Genomic DNA, 19,830 nt, shown 5'->3' on the forward strand with positions numbered 1-19,830 from the left:
GGGTCAGTTTCAGGTCAGTTTCAGGTCAGTTTCAGGTCAGTTTTGGGGTCAGTTTTGGGGTCACTTTTGGGGTCTGTTTTGGGGTCAGTTTGGGGTCAGTTTCGGGTCAGTTTCGGGTCAGTTTTTGGGTCAGTTTTGGGGTCAGTTTTGGGTCAGTTTTGGGTCAGTTTTGGGTCAGTTTTGGGGTCTGTTTCGGGTCAGTTTTGGGTAAGTTTCGGGGTCAGTTTTGGGGTCTGTTTTGGGTCAGTTTTGGGTCAGTTTTGGGGTCAGTTTTGGGGCAGTTTTGGGTCAGTTTTGGGGTCAGTTTTGGGTCAGTTTTGGGTAAGTTTCGGGGTCAGTTTTGGGGTCTGTTTTGGGTCAGTTTTGGGGTCAGTTTCGGGGTCAGTTTTGGGGTCTGTTTTGGGGTCAGTTTTGGGGTCAGTTTTGAGGTCAGTTTCGGGGTCAGTTTCGGGTCAGTTTTGGGGTCTGTTTTGGGGTCTCACCTGTTTTGGGGTCTCACTCGTTTTGGGGTCTGTTTTGGGGTCTGTTTCAGGGTTTGGGCTCTCACCTGTCTGGTTTTTGGGGTCTCACCAGTTTTAGGGTCAGTTTTGGGGTCTGTTTTGGGGTCTCACCTGTTTTGGGGCCTCACCCATTTTGGGGTCTCTTTCGGGGTCTCTTTTGGGGTTTGGGCTCTCACCTGACTGGTTTTTGGGGTCGCACCAGTATTAGGGTCAGTTTTGGGGTCAGTTTTGAGATCTGTTTTGGGGTCAGTTTTGGGGTCTCTTTTGGGGTCTGTTTTGGGGTCCCACCAGTTTGGGGTCAGTTTTGGGGTCAGTTTGGGGTCAGTTTCGGGGTCAGTTTCAGGTCAGTTTGGGGTCAGTTTTGGGGTCACTTTCGGGTCAGTTTTGGGGTCAGTTTGGGGTCAGTTTTGGGGTCAGTTTCGGGTCAGTTTCAGGTCAGTTTCAGGTCAGTTTTGGGGTCAGTTTTGGGGTCACTTTTGGGGTCTGTTTTGGGGTCAGTTTGGGGTCAGTTTCGGGTCAGTTTCGGGTCAGTTTTTGGGTCAGTTTTGGGGTCAGTTTTGGGTCAGTTTTGGGTAAGTTTTGGGGTCAGTTTTGGGGTCTGTTTTGGGTCAGTTTTGGGTCAGTTTTGGGGTCTGTTTTGGGTCAGTTTTGGGTCAGTTTTGGGGTCTGTTTTGGGTCAGTTTTGGGGTCAGTTTCGGGGTCAGTTTTGGGGTCTGTTTTGGGGTCAGTTTTGGGGTCAGTTTTGAGGTCAGTTTCGGGTCAGTTTCGGGTCAGTTTTGGGGTCAGTTTGGGGTCAGTTTTGGGGTCAGTTTCGGGGTCAGTTTCGGGTCAGTTTTGGGTCAGTTTTGGTGTCAGTTTTGGGGTCAGTTTGGGCTCTCACCAGTTTTGGGGTCAGTTTCGGGGTCAGTTTTGGGCTCTCACCAGTTTGGGGTCAGTTTTGGGTCAGTTTGGGGTCAGTTTGGGGTCAGTTTTGGGTCAGTTTGAGGTCAGTTTTGGGGTCAGTTTGGGGTCAGTTTTGGGGTCAGTTTGGGGTCAGTTTTGGGCTCTCACCAGTTTTGGGGTCAGTTTGGGGTCAGTTTGGGGTCAGTTTTGGGTCAGTTTGGGGTCAGTTTCAGGTCAGTTTGGGGTCAGTTTTTGGGGTCAGTTTTGGGGTCATATTGGGGTCAGTTTGGGGTCAGTTTTGGGTCAGTTTGGGGTCAGTTTGGGGTCAGTTTGGGGTCAGTTTTGGGGTCAGTTTCGGGTCAGTTTTGGGGTCAGTTTGGGGTCAATTTTGGGGTCAGTTTTGGGTCAGTTTTGGGGTCAGTTTGGGGTCAGTTTGGCGTCAGTTTGGGGTCAGTTTTGGGGTCAGTTTTGGGTCAGTTTGGGGTCAGTTTGGGGTCAGTTTGGGGTCAGTTTGGGGTCAGTTTTGGGGTCAGTTTTGGGTCAGTTTTGGGTCAGTTTGGGGTCAGTTTTGGGGTCAATTTTGGGGTCAGTTTGGGGTCAGATTGGGGTCATTTTTTGGGTCAGTTTGGGGTCAGTTTGGGGTCAGTTTGGGGTTCAGTTTGGGTCAGTTTTGGGGTCGCACCAGTTTTGGGTCAGTTTTGGGGTCAGTTTGGGGTCAGTTTGGGGTCAGTTTTGGGTCAGTTTTGGGGTCAGTTTCGGGGTCAGTTTTGGGGTCAGTTTGGCGTCAATTTTGGGGTCAGTTTGGGGTCAGTTTCGGGGTCAGTTTTGGGGTCAGTTTGGGGTCAGATTGGGGTCATTTTTTGGGTCAGTTTGGGGTCAGTTTGGGGTCAGTTTGGGGTCAGTTTTGGGGTCAGTTTTGGGTCAGTTTTGGGGTCAGTTTGGGGTCAGTTTTGGGGTCAGTTTTGGGGTCAGTTTTGGGTCAGTTTGGGGTCAGTTTTGGGGTCAGTTTTGGGGTCAGTTTGGGGTCAGTTTGGGGTCAGTTTTGGGGTCAGTTTTGGGGTCAGTTTTGGGTCAGTTTGGGGTCAGTTTTGGGGTCAGTTTTGGGGTCAGTTTCGGGGTCAGTTTTGGGGTCAGTTTGGGGTCAATTTTGGGGTCAGTTTGGGGTCAGATTGGGGTCATTTTTTGGGTCAGTTTGGGGTCAGTTTTGGGGTCTCACCAGTTTTGGGTCAGTTTTGGGGTCAGTTTGGGGTCAGTTTGGGGTCAATTTTGGGTCAGTTTTGGGTCAGTTTTGGGGTCAGTTTTGGGGTCAGTTTTGGGTCAGTTTGGGGTCAGTTTTGGGGTCAGTTTCGGGGTCAGTTTTGGGGTCAGTTTGGGGTCAATTTTGGGGTCAGTTTGGGGTCAGATTGGGGTCATTTTTTGGGTCAGTTTGGGGTCAGTTTGGGGTCAGTTTTGGGGTCAGTTTTGGGGTCAGTTTCGGGGTCAGTTTGGGGTCAGTTTGGGGTCAGTTTTGGGGTCAGTTTGGGGTCAGTTTCGGGTCAGTTTTGGGGTCAGTTTGGGGTCAATTTTGGGGTCAGTTTGGGGTCAGTTTGGGGTCACTTTTGGGTCAGTTTGGGGTCAGTTTCGGGGTCAGTTTTGGGGTCAGTTTTTGGGGTCAATTTTGGGGTCAGTTTCGGGGTCAGTTTTGGGGTCAGTTTGGGGTCAATTTTGGGGTCAGTTTTGGGGTCAGTTTTGGGTCAGTTTGGGGTCAGTTTTGGGGTCAGTTTTGGGGTCTGTTTTGGGCTCTCACCAGTTTTGGTGTCAGTTTTGGGGTCAGTTTTGGGGTCAGTTTGGGGTCAATTTTGGGGTCAGTTTGGGGTCAGATTGGGGTCATTTTTTGGGTCAGTTTGGGGTCAGTTTGGGGTCAGTTTGGGGTTCAGTTTGGGGTCAGTTTTGGGGTCGCACCAGTTTTGGGTCAGTTTTGGGGTCAGTTTGGGGTCAGTTTGGGTCAGTTTTGGGTCAGTTTTGGGGTCAGTTTTGGGGTCAGTTTCGGGGTCAGTTTTGGGGTCAGTTTGGGGTCAGTTTTGGGTCAGTTTTGGGGTCAGTTTTGGGTCAGTTTTGGGGTCAGTTTTGGGGTCAGTTTCAGGTCAGTTTTGGGGTCAGTTTTGGGGTCAGTTTTGGGTCAGTTTTGGGGTCAGTTTTGGGTCAGTTTTGGGGTCAGTTTGGGGTCAGTTTCGGGTCAGTTTCGGGTCAGTTTGGGGTCAGTTTTGGGGTCAGTTTTGGGTCAGTTTTGGGGTCAGTTTTGGGTCAGTTTGGGTCAGTTTTGGGTCAGTTTTGGGGTCAGTTTCGGGGTCAGTTTTGGGGTCAGTTTGGGTCAATTTTGGGGTCAGTTTGGGGTCAGATTGGGGTCATTTTTTGGGTCAGTTTGGGGTCAGTTTGGGTCATTTTTTGGGTCAGTTTGGGGTCTCACCAATTTTGGGTCAGTTTTGGGGTCAGTTTGGGGTCAGTTTTGGGGTCAGTTTTGGGGTCAGTTTGGGGTCAGTTTGGGGTCAGTTTTGGGGTCAGTTTTGGGGTCAGTTTGGGGTCAGTTTGGGGTCAGTTTTGGGGTCAGTTTGGGGTCAGTTTTGGGGGTCAGTTTTGGGTCAGTTTGGGGTCAGTTTTGGGGTCAGTTTCGGGGTCAGTTTTGGGGTCAGTTTGGGGTCAATTTTGGGGTCAGTTTGGGGTCAGATTGGGGTCATTTTTTGGGTCAGTTTGGGGTCAGTTTGGGGTCAGTTTGGGGTCAGTTTCGGGGTCAGTTTGGGGTCAGTTTTGGGGTCTCACCAGTTTTGGGTCAGTTTTGGGGTCAGTTTCGGGTCAGTTTCGGGTCAGTTTTGGGGTCAGTTTCGGGTCAGTTTGGGGTCAGTTTTGGGTCAGTTTCGGGTCAGTTTGGGGTCAGTTTCGGGTCAGTTTTGGGGTCTCACCAGTTTTGGGGTCAGTTTTTGGGTCAGTTTTGGGCTCTCACCAGTTTTGGGGTCAGTTTGGGGTCAGTTTGGGGTCAGTTTGGGGTCAGTTTTGGGTCAGTTTCGGGGGTCAGTTTGGGGTCAGTTTGGGGTCAGTTTTGGGGTCAGTTTGGGGTCAGTTTCGGGTCAGTTTTGGGGTCAGTTTGGGGTCAGTTTGGGGTCAGTTTGGGGTCACTTTTGGGTCAGTTTGGGGTTAGTTTGGGGTCTCTTTCGGGGTCAGTTTCGGGGTCAGTTTTGGGGTCAGTTTTTGGGGTCAATTTTGGGGTCAGTTTGGGGTCAGTTTTTGGGTCAGTTTGGGGTCAGTTTGGGGTCAGTTTCGGGGTCAGTTTTGGGGTCAGTTTGGGGTCAATTTTGGGGTCAGTTTTGGGGTCAGTTTTGGGTCAGTTTGGGGTCAGTTTTGGGGTCAGTTTTGGGGTCAGTTTTGGGTCAGTTTGGGGTCAGTTTTGGGGTCAGTTTTGGGGTCAGTTTTGGGCTCTCACCAGTTTTGGGGTCAGTTTTGGGGTCAGTTTTGGGCTCTCACCAGTTTTGGGGTCAGTTTTGGGTCAGTTTTGGGGTCAGTTTTGGGGTCAGTTTGGGGTCAGTTTTGGGGTCAGTTTTGGGGTCAGTTTTGGGGTCAGTTTTGGGCTCTCACCAGTTTCGGGGTCAGTTTTGGGGTCAGTTTGGGGTCAATTTTGGGGTCAATTTTGGGGTCAGTTTGGGGTCAGTTTGGGGTCAGTTTTGGGGTCAGTTTTGGGGTCAGTTTTGGGGTCAGTTTGGGGTCAGTTTTGGGGTCAGTTTGGGGTCAGTTTTGGGGTCAGTTTTGGGGTCAGTTTTGGGTCAGTTTGGGGTCAGTTTTGGGGTCAGTTTTGGGGTCAGTTTTTGGGGTCAGTTTGGGGTCAGTTTTGGGGTCAGTTTGGGGTCAGATTGGGGTCATTTTTTGGGTCAGTTTGGGGTCAGTTTGGGGTCATTTTTTGGGTCAGTTTGGGGTCAGTTTTGGGGTCTCACCAGTTTTGGGTCAGTTTTGGGGTCAGTTTGGGGTCAGTTTGGGGTCAGTTTTGGGTCAGTTTTGGGGTCAGTTTTGGGGTCAGTTTTGGGGTCAGTTTTGGGTCAGTTTGGGGTCAGTTTTGGGGTCAGTTTCGGGGTCAGTTTTGGGGTCAGTTTGGGGTCAATTTTGGGGTCAGTTTGGGGTCAGATTGGGGTCATTTTTTGGGTCAGTTTGGGGTCAGTTTGGGGTCAGTTTCGGGGTCAGTTTGGGGTCAGTTTTGGGCTCTCACCAGTTTTGGGGTCAGTTTGGGGTCAGTTTGGGGTCAGTTTGGGGTCAGTTTCGGGGTCAGTTTGGGGTCAGTTTGGGCTCTCACCAGTTTTGGGGTCTCTTTTGGGGTCAGTTTTGGGCTCTCACCAGTTTTGGGGTCTCTTTTGGGGTCAGTTTGGGGTCTCTTTCGGGGTCAGTTTTGGGCTCTCACCAGTTTTGGGGTCTCTTTTGGGGTCAGTTTTGGGCTCTCACCAGTTTGGGGTCAGTTTTGGGGTCAGTTTTGGGCTCTCACCAGTTTTGGGGTCAGTTTTGGGGTCAGTTCTGGGTCAGTTTGGGGTCAGTTTTGGGGTCAGTTTGGGTCAGTTTCGGGGTCAGTTTTGGGCTCTCACCAGTTTGGGGTCAGTTTGGGGTCAGTTTGGGTTCAGTTGGGGTCAGTTTTGGGCTCTCACCAGTTTTGGGGTCTCTTTTGGGGTCAGTTTGGGCTCTCACCAGTTTTGGGGTCAGTTTGGGGTCTCTTTTGGGGTCAGTTTGGGCTCTCACCAGTTTGGGGTCAGTTTGGGGTCTCTTTTGGGGTCAGTTTGGGCTCTCACCAGTTTCGGGGTCTCTTTTGGGGTCAGTTTGGGGTCTCTTTCGGGGTCAGTTTTGGGCCTCTCACCAGTTTTGGGGTCAGTTTGGGGTCAGTTTGGGTTCAGTTTGGGGTCAGTTTTGGGCTCTCACCAGTTTGGGGTCAGTTTGGGGTCAGTTTGGGGTCAGTTTTGGGCTCTCACCAGTTTGGGGTCAGTTTTGGGGTCAGTTTGGGGTCAGTTTTGGGGTCAGTTTGGGGTCAGTTTGGGCTCTCACCTCTCGGGGCGTGGCTCGCGGCACCCGCAGCCCCAGCGGGCTCAGCTCCCGCGGCTCCCAGGCGCCCGCAAAGAGATCGCACAGGTAATTCCACAGGTACCTGCGGGGGGGTTATGGGTTTTTGTGGGGTTTTGGGGGTTTTTATCGGGCTTTGGGGTTTTATGGGGTTTTTTTGGGTTTTTATGAGTTTTTTGGGAGGGTTTTGGGGGACATTTTGTGGGGTTTTGGGGGTTTTTAATTGGGTTTTTGGGCGTTTTATGGTTTTTTTTTGGGTTTTTTGGGGTTTTTATGGGGTTTTTATGAGATTTTTGGGAGGGTTTTGGGGGACATTTTGTGGGGTTTTTATGATTTTTTATTGTTGTTTTTGGGGGGTTTTATGGGGTTTTTTGGGTTTTTATATGATTTTTGGGAGGGTTTTTGGGCGGGTTTTGTGAGTTTTTCTTGGGGTTTGGGTGACATTTTGTGGGTTTTGGGGGTTTTTAATGGGGTTTTGGGGACGTTTTATGGGTTTTTTGGGATTTTTATGGGGTTTTGGGGTTTTTATGAGATTTTTTGGGGGTTTTTATGAGATTTTTGGGAGGATTTTGGGGATTTTTTTGGGTTTTGGGGGACATTTTGTGGGGGTTTGGGGGTTTTTATGATTTTTTTTTGTTGTTTTTTGGGGCTTTTTCGGGGTTTTTATGAGATTTTTGGGGGGTTTTGTGAGCTTTTTTGGGGTTTTGGGGGACATTTTGTGGGGTTTGGGGGTTTTTATGAGTTTTCTGAGTTTTTTTGGGTTTTGGGGGTTTTATGGCGTTTTTTGGGGTTTGTATGAGATTTTTGGGAGGGTTTTGTGAGTATTTTTTGGGTTTTGGGAGACATTTTGTGGGGTTTTGGGGGTTTTTAATGGGGTTTTGTGGGTTTTTACGGGGTTTTTATGAGATTTTTGGGAGGGTTTTGGGTTTTTTTGGGGTTTTGGGGGACATTTTGTGGGGTTTGGGGGTTTTTATGGGGGTTTTTATTTGGTTTTGGGGGGGTTTATGGGTTTTTTTGGGGTTTTTATGAGATTTTTGGGGGGTTTTGTGAGCTTTTTTGGGGGTTTGGGGGACATTTAGTGGGGTTTGGGGGTTTTTTATGGGTTTTCTGGGGTTTTTAATGGGGTTTTTTGGGGGTTTTTTTGGGTGTTGGGGTTTTATGGTGTTTTTTGGGGTTTTATGAGATTTTTAGGTGGGTTTTGGGGGTTTTGTGAGGTTTTTTTGGGGTTTAGGGGAACATTTTGTGGGGGTTTTGGGTTTTTAATGGGGTTTTGGGGTTTTTACGAGATTTTTGGGAGGGTTTTGGGGTTTTTTTTTGGGTTTTGGGGGACATTTTGTGGGGTTTTGGGGTTTTTAATGTGGTTTTGGGGGGTTTTATGGGGTTGTTTTTGGTTTTGGGGGTCTTTATGGGGTTTTGGGGTGTTTTTGGGTTTTGGGGGACATTTTGTGGAGTTTGGGGGGTTTTATGGCTTTTTTGGGGGTTTTATGAGATTTTTGGGAGGGTTTGGGGGTTTTTTGGGGTTTTGGGGGACATTTTGTGGGGTTTTGGGGTTTTTATGGAGTTTTTGGGGGTTTCAGGTTTTTCTGGGTTTGATGGGGATTTGATGGGGTTTTTATCGGGTTTTAGGGAGGGTTTTGTAGGGGATTTGGAGTTTTGGGGGTTATTTTGGGGTGGTTTTGGAGTATTTTTGGGGGGAGCTTTGGAGGTGGTTTTTGGGGTATTTTTGGGGTTATTCTGGACTGATTTTTTGGGGTTATTTGGGGTATTTTGGGGGTGCTTTTGGGGTGCTTTTGGCTTATGTTTGGGGGTTATTTTGGGTAGTTTTTGGGGTGTTTTGTGGATTTTTTGGGGTATTTTTGGGGTGTTTTTGGGGTTATTTTTATGGGAGTTTTGGGGGTGGTTTTGGGGTGGTTTTGGGTTATTTTGGACTGATTTTTGGTATGGTTTTTGGGGTTATTTTTGGGTATTTTGGGGGTGCTTTTGGGGTGGTTTTGGGGTATTTTGGGGGGTTATTTTTGTGTGGTTTTTGGGGTGGTTTTGGGGGATTTTTGGGGTGTTTTTGGTGTAATTTTGAGGTGGTTTTTTGGGAGTTTTTGGGTTATTTTTGGGGGCGTTTTGGGGTGTTTTGAGTTGTTTTTGGGGTAATTCTTCGGGTGGTTTTGGGTAATTTTTGGGGGTGTTCTGGGGGTGGTTTTTGGGGTATTTTTGGGGTTATTTTGGACTGATTTTTGGTATGGTTTTTGGCATTATTTTGGGGTATTTTTGGTGTTCTTTTTGGGGTGTTTTTTGGGGTTCTTTTTGGGGTTATTTTGGGGTTCTTTTTGGGATTGTTTTGGGTTGTTTTTGTGGGTGTTTTTGGGATGGCTTTGGGGTGTTTTGGGGTATTTTTGGAGTGGTTTTAGGATTATTTTGGGGTGGTTTTGGGTTATTTTTTGGGGTGTTTTTGGGGTGTTTTTTTGGGTTATTTTTCGGGGTGTTTTTGGGGTGTTTCTGGTTTGGTTTTTGGGGTGTTTTTGGGTTATTTTTCGGGGTGTTTTTGGGGTGTTTCTGGTTTGGTTTTTGGGGTGTTTTTGGGTTATTTTTCGGGGTGTTTTTGGGGTGTTTCTGGTTTGGTTTTTGGGGTGTTTTCTCACCACTGGACAAGTTTCCCCCCGCAGCCCCCGCGGGGTTTTGGAGCCCCCGAGCTCCTTCTGGACCACGTGGAAGGGGTAGAGGACATCGATGGGCAGCTCCACGAACACGGGGCCTGCGGGGCACCCCAAAAACCCCAAATCCACGGGGGTCACCCCAAAATCCCCTCAAGGGGTTTGAGACCCCAAATCCCACAGCAAGACCCAAAAAAACCCGAAAAAAAACCCCAAAAAACCTCTGAGAACGGCCCCAAAGCCTCCTGAGCTGATCCCAAAACTCCATCCCCAGACACCCCAAAAAACCCCAAATCCACGGGGGTCACCCCAAAATCCCCTCAAGGGGTTTGAGACCCCAAATCCCACAGCAAGACCCAAAAAAACCCGAAAAAAAACCCCAAAAAACCTCTGAGAACGGCCCCAAAGCCTCCTGAGCTGATCCCAAAACTCCATCCCCAGACACCCCAAAAAACCCCAAATCCACGGGGGTCACCCCAAAATCCCCTCAAGGGGTTTGAGACCCCAAATCCCACAGCAAGACCCAAAAAAACCCGAAAAAAACCCCCAAAAAACCTCTGAGAACGGCCCCAAAGCCTCCTGAGCTGATCCCAAAACTCCATCCCCAGACATCCCAAAAAACCCCAAATCCACGAGGGTCACCCCAAAATCCCTTTAGAGCGTTTGAGACACCAAAAAAACCCAAATCCCCCCACAAAAAAACCCAAAAAAACCCCAAAGTAATGCCAAAAAACTTCCAAAAAAACTCAGGGAATGGCCCCAAATCTGTCTCCAGATCCCACCTGAGCTGATCCCAAAATTCCATCCCCAGACATCCCAAAAAACCCCAAATCCAGGGGGGTCACCCCAAAATCCCTTCAAGGGTTTGAGACCCCAAATTCCACAGCAAAATAAAAAACAAAACAAAACAAAACAAAACCAAAAAAAATAAACACCAAAAAACCTCTGGGATTTGCCCCAAACCCTCCCAAGCTGATCCCAAACACCCCAAAAAAACCCAAATCCACGGGGATCACCCCAAAATCCCCTCAAGGGGTCAGAGACCCCAAATCCCACAGCAGGACCCCAAAGAACCCCCAAAAAACCCCAAAAACAAAACAAAACAAACCCCAAAAACCTCTGGGATCCACCCCAAATTTCCATCCCGAAGCCAATTTGGGATCCCAATCCCAAGAAAATTTTGGGATTTCTCCCATCCCCCAAATTCCCATCCCGGGGCCGATTTTGGGATCCCAATCCCAGGGAAATTTTGGGATTCCAACCCTTGGGAATTTTGGGATTCCAACCTTCCCAAAATCTTTTCACTGGGATATTTTGGGATTTCTCCCATCCCAAATTCCCATCCTGGGGCGAATTTTGGGATCCAAATCCCAGGGAAATTTTGGGATTCTGACCTATGGGAATTTTAGAATTCCAATCCCAGGGAAATTTTGGGATTCCTCTCACCCCAAAACTCCTCTCCATGGGAATTTTGGGATTTCTCCCATCCCAAATTCCCATCCTGGGGCCGATTTTGGATCCCAATCCCAAGAAAATTTTGGGATTTCTCCCACCCCAAATTCCCATCCCAGAGCTGATTTTGGGATCCAAATCCCAGAGAAATTTTGGGATTCTGACCTATGAGAATTTTGGAATTTCAGTCCCCAGGGAAATTTTGGGATTCCTCTCACCCCAAAACTCCTCTCCATGGGAACTTTGGGATTCCAACCCAGGAAAATTTTGGAATTCCTCCCGACCCCCAAATTCCCATCCTGGAGTCAATTTCAGATCCCAATCCCAAGAAAATTTTGGGATTTCTCCCATCCCCAAATTCCCATCCTGGGGCTGATTTGGGATCCTAATCCCAGGGAAATTTTGGGATTCCTCCCACCCCCAAATCCCCGTTTTTGGGAATTTTGGGATTCCTCCCAATGGAAATTTTGGGATTCCAACCCAGGGAAATTTTGGGATTCCTCCCACCCCAAATCCCGGTTTTTGGGCATTTTGGGATTCCTCCCACCCCAAATCCTGTTTTTTAGGAATTCTGGGATTCCTCCCACCCCAAATCCCGGTTTTTGGGCATTTTGGGATTCCTCCCACCCCAAATCCCCAGTTTTTGGGCATTTTGGGATTCCTCCCACCCCAAATCCTGGTTTTTGGGAATTCTGGGATTCCTCCCACCCCAAATCCTGGTTTTTAGGAATTCTGGGATTCCTCCCACCCCAAATCCCAGTTTTTGGGCATTTTGGGATTCCTCCCACCCCAAATCCCGGTTTTTGGGGAATTTCTGGGAATTCCGGGCATCCCGGGGCCGCGCTCACCGGGGGTGCCCTCCATGGCGGTGGCGATGGCGCGGCGCAGCGTGGGGACGATGTCGCGCACGGCGCCGACGGAAAGCGCGGATTTGCAGAGGGTGCGGAAGAGCGGCAGCTGCGGGATGTCCTGGAGAGCCCCGCGGCCCTGGAATGCCGGGATTATTTGGGAATTCGGGAATTCGGGAATGGCAAAGGGAATTTGGGAATTCAGGAATTTGGGAACAGCGGCAGCTGCGGGATGTCCTGGAGAGCCCCGCGGCCCTGGAATGCCAGGATTATTTGGGAATTCGGGAATTCAGGAATTCGGGAATGGCAAAGGGAATTTGGGAATTCGGGAATTTGGAAATTCAGGAATTCGGGAATTTGGGAATTCAGGAATTTGGGAACAGCGGCAGCTGCGGGATGTCCTGGAGAGCCCCGCGGCCCTGGAATTCCAGAATTCTGGAATTATTTGGGAATGTGGGAATTCAGGAATTTGGGAATTTGGGAACAGCGGCAGCTGCGGCATGTCCTGGAGAGCCCCGCGGCCCTGGAATGCCGGGATTATTTGGGAATTCGGGAATTCGGGAATGGCAAAGGGAATTTGGGAATTCAGGAATTTGGGAATTCAGGAATTTGGGAAGAGCGGCAGCTGCGGGATGTCCTGGAGAGCCCCGCGGCCCTGGAATTCCGGAATTCCGGAATTATTTGGGAATTCAGGAATCAGGAATTTGGGAATGGCAAAGGGAATTTGGGAACTTGGGAATTCCAGAATTTGGGAATTTAGGAATTCAGGAATCAGGAATTTGGGAATGGCAGTGGGAATTTGGGAATGGCAAAGGGAATTTGGGGAATTCAGGAATTTGGGAACAGCGGCAGCTGCGGGATGTCCTGGAGAGCCCCGCGGCCCTGGAATTCCAGAATTCTGGAATTATTTGGGAATGTGGGAATTCAGGAATTTGGGAATTTGGGAACAGCGGCAGCTGCGGCATGTCCTGGAGAGCCCCGCGGCCCTGGAATGCCGGGATTATTTGGGAATTCGGGAATTCAGGAATAGAAGCGGGAATTTGGGAATTCAGGAATTTGGGAATTCAGGAATTTGGGAAGAGCGGCAGCTGCGGGATGTCCTGGAGAGCCCCGCGGCCCTGGAATTCCGGAATTCCGGAATTATTTGGGAATTCAGGAATCAGGAATTTGGGAATGGCAAAGGGAATTTGGGAACTTGGGAATTCCAGAATTTGGGAATTTAGGAATTCAGGAATCAGGAATTTGGGAATGGCAGTGGGAATTTGGGAATGGCAAAGGGAATTTGGGAATTCAGGAATTTGGGAACAGCGGCAGCTGCGGGATGTCCTGGAGAGCCCCGCGGCCCTGGAATTCCGGAATTCCGGAATTATTTGGGAATTCGGGAATCGGGAATTTGGGAATGGGCATTGGGAATTTCACAATGGCACCAGGAATTTGAGAATGGAATCAGGAATTTGGGAATTTGGGAATGGCAAATGGAATTTAGGAATTCAGGAATTCCAAAACGGCAGCAGGAATTTGGGAATGGCAAAGGGAATTTGGGAATGGGCATCAAAAATTTGGGAATGGGCACTGAGAATTCCAAAACGGTACCAGGAATCTGGGAATGGGATTGAAAATTTGGGAATGGACACGAGGAATTTGGGAATGGCATCAGGAATTCAGGAATTTGGGAATGGCAAAGGGAATTCCAAAATGGCAGCAGGAATTTGAGACTGGAATCAGGAATTTGGAAATTTGGGAAAGGCAAAGAGAATTTGGGAACAGCAGCAGCTGTGGGATGTCCTGGAATTCTGGAATTGGGAATTTGGGAATTCCAAAATGGCATCGGAAATTTGGGAATGGCATCTGGAATTTGGGAATTTGGGAATGGCAAAGGGAATTTGGGAATGGGCATCAAAAATTCCAAAATGGCACCAGGAATTTGGGAATGGCATCGGGAATTTAGGAATGTCCATAGGGAATTCGGGAATGTCCATTGGGAATTTGGTACTGGCATCAGGAATTCAGGAATGGCATCAGGAATTTGGGAATGGCATCGGGAATTTGGGAATTCAGGAATTCGGGATTGGCATCAGGAATTCAGGAACAGCATCAGGAATTCGGGAATGGCAGCGGGAATTTGGGAATTCAGGAATTTGGGAATGGCACCAGGAATTCAGGATTGGCAGCAGGAATTTGGGAATTCAGGAATTTGGGAATTCAGGAATTTGGGAATGGCAGCGGGAATTCAGGAATGGCACCAGGAATTCAGGAATGGCATCGGGAATTTGGGAATTCAGGAATTTGGGAATGGCACCAGGAATTCAGGAACGGCATCAGGAATTCAGGAATGGCATTGGGAATTCGGGAATGGCAGCGGGAATTCGGGAATGGCAGCGGGAATTTGGGAATTCAGGAATTTGGGACTCCGGGAGGCACCCACCTTCTGCAGGGTGGCGGCGGCGCCGCCCAGGAGCAGCAGGGGCGACTCGGCCATCTGGGCGTTCTTGACGGCCGTCACCGCGTTGGTGACACCGGGGCCCGCGGTGACGGCGGCGACGCCGATGCGGCCTGCGGGGACAGCGGGGGGGGCTGGCAGTGGCACCAAGGTGGCACCAAGGTGGCGCCAAGATGGCTCCGAGATGGCTCCAAGGTAACACCAGGGTGGCACCAAGATGGCCTCAAGATGGTTTCAACATGCCACCAAGATGGTGCCAAGGTGACATCATGGTGACACCAAGATGGCCTCAAGATGGCTCCAAGATGGCCTCAAGATGGCACCAAGATGGCTGCATGGTGGCACCAAGATGGTGCCAAGATGACATCATGGTGGCACCAATATGGCTCCAAGGTGGCACCAAGATGGCTGTGTGGTGGCACCAAGGTGTCTCCAAGGTGGCATCAAGGTGGCACCAAGATGGCCTCAAGATGGCTTCAAGATGGCGCCAAGGTGGCATCATGGTGGCACTAAGATGGCTCCAAGATGGCCTCAAGATGGCTTCAAGATGGCTCCAAAGTGGCACCAAGGTGACATCATGGTGGCACCAAGATGGCTCCAAGGTGGCAGCAAGGTGACATGGTGGCGCCAAGATGGCTTCAAAATGGCGCCAAGGTGGCACCAAGATGGCATCAAGATGGCTCCAAGGTGGCAGCAAGGTGGCTCCATGGTGCCTCCAAGGTGGCACCAAGATGGTGCCAAGGCGACATCATGGTGGCACCAAAGTGGCCAAAGGATGGATTTGATCCAGGAGGGGACAAATCCCACCCTTCCAAGTCCTGGAACCCTCTCAGGTCACCCAGGACCCATCAAGGTGGGACACCCCAAAACCCTCTGGAGATGTCGGCCATGGGGCCACCTCCATCCCTTGGGGACAGATGGGGACAAATCCCACCTTGGACGTGCCAAACTCCTTGAAGCCTCTCAGATCACCTGGGATGGACATTCCAAGATCTTGAAACCCTCTCAGATCAACCAAGTCCCACCAAGGTGGGACACCCCAAAACCCTCAGGAGATGTTGGTTATGGGGCCACCTCCATCCCTTGGGGACAAATGGGGACAAAAGGGGACAAATGGGAGCAAATCCCACCCTGGACATCCCAAGATCTCGGAACCCTCTCAGGTCACCCAGGACCCACCAGCATGGGACACCTCAAAACCCTCTGGAGATGTCGGCCACGGGGCCACCTCCATCCCTTGGGGACAAATGGGGACAAATGAGCACAACCCCCCCCGAGACGTCCCCGGTGCTGACCCGAGAGCCGGGACACGGCGTCGGCGGCGAAGACGGCGGTGGCCTCGTGGCGCGTGTCCACCACGCGGATGCCGATCTTCTCGCAGGCCACCAGCACGGGCGAGATGTGGCCCCCGGGCAGCGTGAACAGGAACCGCACGCCGTGGGCTCGCAGCACCTCGGCCACCAGCTCGCCACCATGGCGGGGACTCGTCGTGTCCACCTGGGGGACAGCACGGGGTCACCGGGAGGTCAGTGGTGACACTGGTGACACCTGTCCTCAGTGTCCTCCATCCCACCTGTGTCACCTGTCCCCAGTGTCCTCCATCCCACCTGTGTCACCTGTCCTCAATGTCCTCCATCCCACCTGTGTCACCTGTCCTCAATGTCCTCCATCCCACCGGTGTCACCTGTCCCCAGTGTCCTCCATCCCACCGGTGACACCTGTCCTCAGTGTCCTCCATCCCACCGGTGACACCTGTCCTCAATGTCCTCCATCCCACTGGTGTCACCTGTCCTCAGTGTCCTCCATCCCACCTGTGGTCACCATGGGGTCACCGTGAGGTCAGTGGTGACACTGGTGACACCTGTCCTCAGTGTCCTCCATCCCACCGGTGACACCTGTCCTCAGTGTCCTCCATCCCACCTGTGGTCACCATGAGGTCACCCTGGGGTCACCATGAGGTCAGTGGTGACACCGGTGACACCTGTCCCAAATGTCCTCCATCCCACCGGTGTCACCTGTCCTCCATGTCCCTCTTGTTCCACCAGTGCCACCAGTGTCACCTGTCCTCAATGTCCTCCCATCCTCAATGTCCCCAACACCCCCAATGTCCTCAGTGTCCCCAATGTCCCCCCAGCTCCTCATCCCCAACATCCCCAATGTCCCCCAACGTCCCCAATGTCCCCCCAGTGTCCTCAGTGTCCCCCCAATGTCACCAATGTCCCCAACACCCCAACGTCCCCAACATCCCCCCAACGCTCCCAATGTCCCCCAGTGTCCCCAGTGTCCCCCCAGTGTCCCCCCAATGTCCCCCCAGTGTCCCCAACATCCCCCCAACTCCCCCAGTGTCCCCAGAGTCCCCAGTGTCCCCAGACCTTGTGGAACAGGCGGTAGAGGAGCCCGAGGCGCTGGGCCACCACCAGCAGGGCCACCAGGGCCACCAGGGCCACCAGGGCCGCCAGCCCGGCACAGGCACAGCCCAGCCCGGCCACCAAATCCATGGCAGGAGCTGCAAGACAACGGGGCCACCGTGGGAGCCTTGGGGACACCAGGGTGACCCCCAGGGCCACCAGGAACCACCTGGGGCAACCAGGAACGGCTTGGGGCCACCAGGAACCCAACGGGGCCACCAGGAACCACCTGGGGACACCATGGGAACCCTGGGGCCACCGTGGGGACATCAGGGACCCAATGGGGCCACCAGGAACCACCCAGGGCCACCCAGGAATGGCTTGGGGCCACCAGGAACCACCTGGGGACACCAAGAACCTCATGGGGACACCAGGAACTGCTTGGGGACACCACGGGAACCCCTGGGGACATCAGGAACTGCTTGGGGACACCATGGGAACCTCTGGGGCCACCAGGAACCACCTGGGGACACCGAGAACCACCTGGGGATATCAGAAACCACCTGGGGCCACCAGGAACTGCCTGGGGCCACCAAGGGACGCCCTGGGGACACCATGGGAACCCATCAGGGACACCAGGGTGACCACCAGGGCCACCAGGAACCACCTGGGGACACCATGGGAATCCCTGGGGACACCTGGGGGGACCCTCAGGGCTACCAGGAACTGCCTGGGGACACCAGGAACCCAACGGGACCACCAGGAACCACCTGGGGACACCATGGGAACCCTGGGGCCACCGTGGGGACATCAGGGACCCAATGGGGCCACCAGGAACCACCCAGGGCCACCCAGGAATGGCTTGGGGCCACCAGGAACCACCTGGGGCCACCAGGAACTGCTTGGGGCCACCAGGAACCACCTGGGGCCACCAGGAACCGTTTGGGGACATCAGGAACCACCTGGGGCCACCAGGAACCACCTGGGGACATCAGGAACTGCTTGGGGCCACCAGGAACCCAACGGGGCCACCAGGAACCACCCGGGACCACCGTGGGAACCCTGGGGACACCAGGGTGACCATCCAGGGCCACCAGGAACTGCTTGGGGCCACCGGAAACCACCCAGGACCACCACGGGAACCCCTGGGGCCACCAGGAACCACCCAGGGCCACCAGGAACTGCTTGGGGCCACCAGGAACCACCTGGGGACACCATGAGAACCCTGGGGCCACCGTGGGGACATCAGGGACCCAATGGGGCCACCAGGAACCACCCAGGGCCACCCAGGAATGGCTTGGGGCCACCAGGAACCACCTGGGGCCACCAGGAACCGTTTGGGGACATCAGGAACCACCTGGGGACATCAGGAACTGCTTGGGGCCACCAGGAACCCAACGGGGCCACCAGGAACCCAAAGGGGCCACCAGGAACCACCTGGGGACACCCTGGGGACACCGTGGGAACCTCCAGGGCCACCAGGAACCCAACGGGGCCACCAGGAGTGACAGGGAATTAACTGAGCCCAGCTTAATTAATTAGATTGGATGAATTAAACTCTGGATTAACTGAACTCTGGATTAATTTAACCCACTTTAATTAAACTCTACATTAATTGACCCCAGCTTAATTAATTAGATTGGACTAATTAAACTCGGGATTAATTAAACTCGGGATTAATTGAACTCGGGATTAATTGAACCCAGTTTAATTCATTAGATTGGACTAATTAAACTCTGGATTAATTAAACTCGGGATTAATTAAACTCGGGATTAATTGAACCCAGTTTAATTCATTAGATTGGATTAATTAAACTCGGGATTAATTAAACTCGGGATTAATTGAACCCAGTTTAATTCATTAGATTGGATTAATTAAACTCGGGATTAATTAAACTCGGGATTAATTGAACCCAGTTTAATTCATTAGATTGGACTAATTAAACTCTGGATTAATTAAACTCTGGATTAATTAAACTCGGGATTAATTAAACTCGGGATTAATTGAACCCAGTTTAACCAGTCCCAGTTTAACCAGTCCCAGTTTAACCAGTTCCAGTTTACCCAGGTTCCCACACCCCGCCCACATAATTTGCATAACCACGGATCATTTGCATACACATGCATAATGACACAGCTCATTTGCATAATCACGCCGAGGATTAATTACCCCTAACGAAGTTTCGCCCCTCCCCCGAGCATTCCTGGAATTCCCTCCCCGAGCCCAAAGTGGGGCAAAAAAATCCAAACTTGGGGCAAAAATTCCCAAATTCGGGGAAAAAATCCCAATTTTGGGGCAAAAATTCCCAATTTTGGAGCAAAAATTCCCAATTTTGGGGCGAAATTCCCAAAAATTGGGGCAAAAAGATCCAAATTTGGGGCAAAAATCCCAATTTTGGGGCAAAAAAATTTCCAAATTTCGGGCAAAAATCCCAATTTTGTGGCAAAAAAACCCCCAAATTTGGGGCAAAAATTCCCAATTTTGGGTCCAAACCCCCCCCCTGTCCCCAAGGCCACCCCCCCCAGCTGTCCCCTCCTTGTCCCCGTGTCCCCTCCCCCCCCCCGATGTCCCCAACCCCCCCCAGGTGTCCCCAACCCCCCCCCCAAATGTCCCCAACCCCCCCCCCAAATGTCCCCAACCCCCCCCCCAGGTGTCCCCAACCCCCCCAAATGTCCCCAACCCCCCCAAATGTCCCCAACCCCCCCCCCAGGTGTCCCCAACCCCCCCCCAGGTGTCCCCAACCCCCCCAAATGTCCCCAACCCCCCCCCAGGTGTCCCCAACCCCCCCCCAGGTGTCCCCAACCCCCCCCAAATGTCCCCAACCCCCCCCCAGGTGTCCCCAACCCCCCCCCAGGTGTCCCCAACCCCCCCAAATGTCCCCAACCCCCCCCCAGGTGTCCCCAACCCCCCCCCCAGGTGTCCCCAACCCCCCCCAAATGTCCCCAACCCCCCCTCAGGTGTCCCCTCACCTGCCGTACCCGGAAGTGCTCGCTTCCGGGTTGGCGCGATGACGTCACGGACGCGCGCCCCGACGCGCGGCGGGGATTGGTGGGTTGGGAAAGGGGCGGGAAAGTGGGCGGGGTGATAGCGAAGGGGCGGGGCTTTGATTGTGATGTCACGCCCCCTAGGGGCGGCACAAATTTGGGCGGGGGATAAAAAATTAAATAATTAAATTAAATTAAATTAAATTAAATTAAATTAAACTAAATTAAACGGGGGGAAACGCGGAATTTTGGGGGGGCTCAAACATGGGGTTCCCTTCTTGGGGGGGGCTTCACATTTGGGGATCCCCATGGGGGGGGGGGGTCTCGTTTTTGGGGGGGGTCTCATTTTTGGAGGCGTTTGGGTTTTTAGGGGGTCCCTTTTTGGCGGAATTTGGGGTTTTTGAGGGGGTTTAGGGTCCCATTTTGGGCCGGGTTGGGGTTTTTGGGGTTCTCTTTTTGGGGGGGGGTTGGGGTTTTTGGGGGATCCTTTTTTGGGGGGGCGTGTGTTTTTTTGGGGGTCCCATTTTAGGTTTTTAAGGGCTCCCTTTTTGGGGGGGTTTCGGTTTTTTAGGGTCACTTTTTGGGGGGGTTGGGTTTTTTAAGGGTCCCATGTTGGGGGGGTTTGGGGTTTTTTTGGGTCCTTTTTTTGGGAGGGGTTGGATTCTTTTG

At 51.8% G+C, this 19,830-nt stretch overlaps 1 protein-coding gene across 1 annotated transcript in view; it reads right to left on the reverse strand.

Moving 5' to 3' along the window:
• The window catches only part of ILVBL (ilvB acetolactate synthase like), a 22,325-nt gene extending 3,103 nt beyond the window's left edge, over positions 1-19,222 (reverse strand). Inside the window, exons 1-7 of the mRNA XM_054002347.1 lie at positions 19,147-19,222; positions 16,201-16,334; positions 15,124-15,325; positions 13,814-13,941; positions 11,389-11,527; positions 9,088-9,189; positions 6,429-6,538 (exon numbers count right to left, since the gene is read on the reverse strand). Of these exons, the coding sequence (XP_053858322.1) occupies positions 6,429-6,538; positions 9,088-9,189; positions 11,389-11,527; positions 13,814-13,941; positions 15,124-15,325; positions 16,201-16,326 (807 nt within the window). The 5' untranslated portion in view covers positions 16,327-16,334; positions 19,147-19,222. The remainder of the gene's footprint in view (positions 1-6,428; positions 6,539-9,087; positions 9,190-11,388; positions 11,528-13,813; positions 13,942-15,123; positions 15,326-16,200; positions 16,335-19,146) is intronic.
• Positions 19,223-19,830: the final 608 nt, after the last annotated feature.

Source organism: Vidua macroura, chromosome 39, assembly GCF_024509145.1.
Source record: "Vidua macroura isolate BioBank_ID:100142 chromosome 39, ASM2450914v1, whole genome shotgun sequence".
Classification (NCBI taxonomy): domain Eukaryota; kingdom Metazoa; phylum Chordata; class Aves; order Passeriformes; family Viduidae; genus Vidua; species Vidua macroura.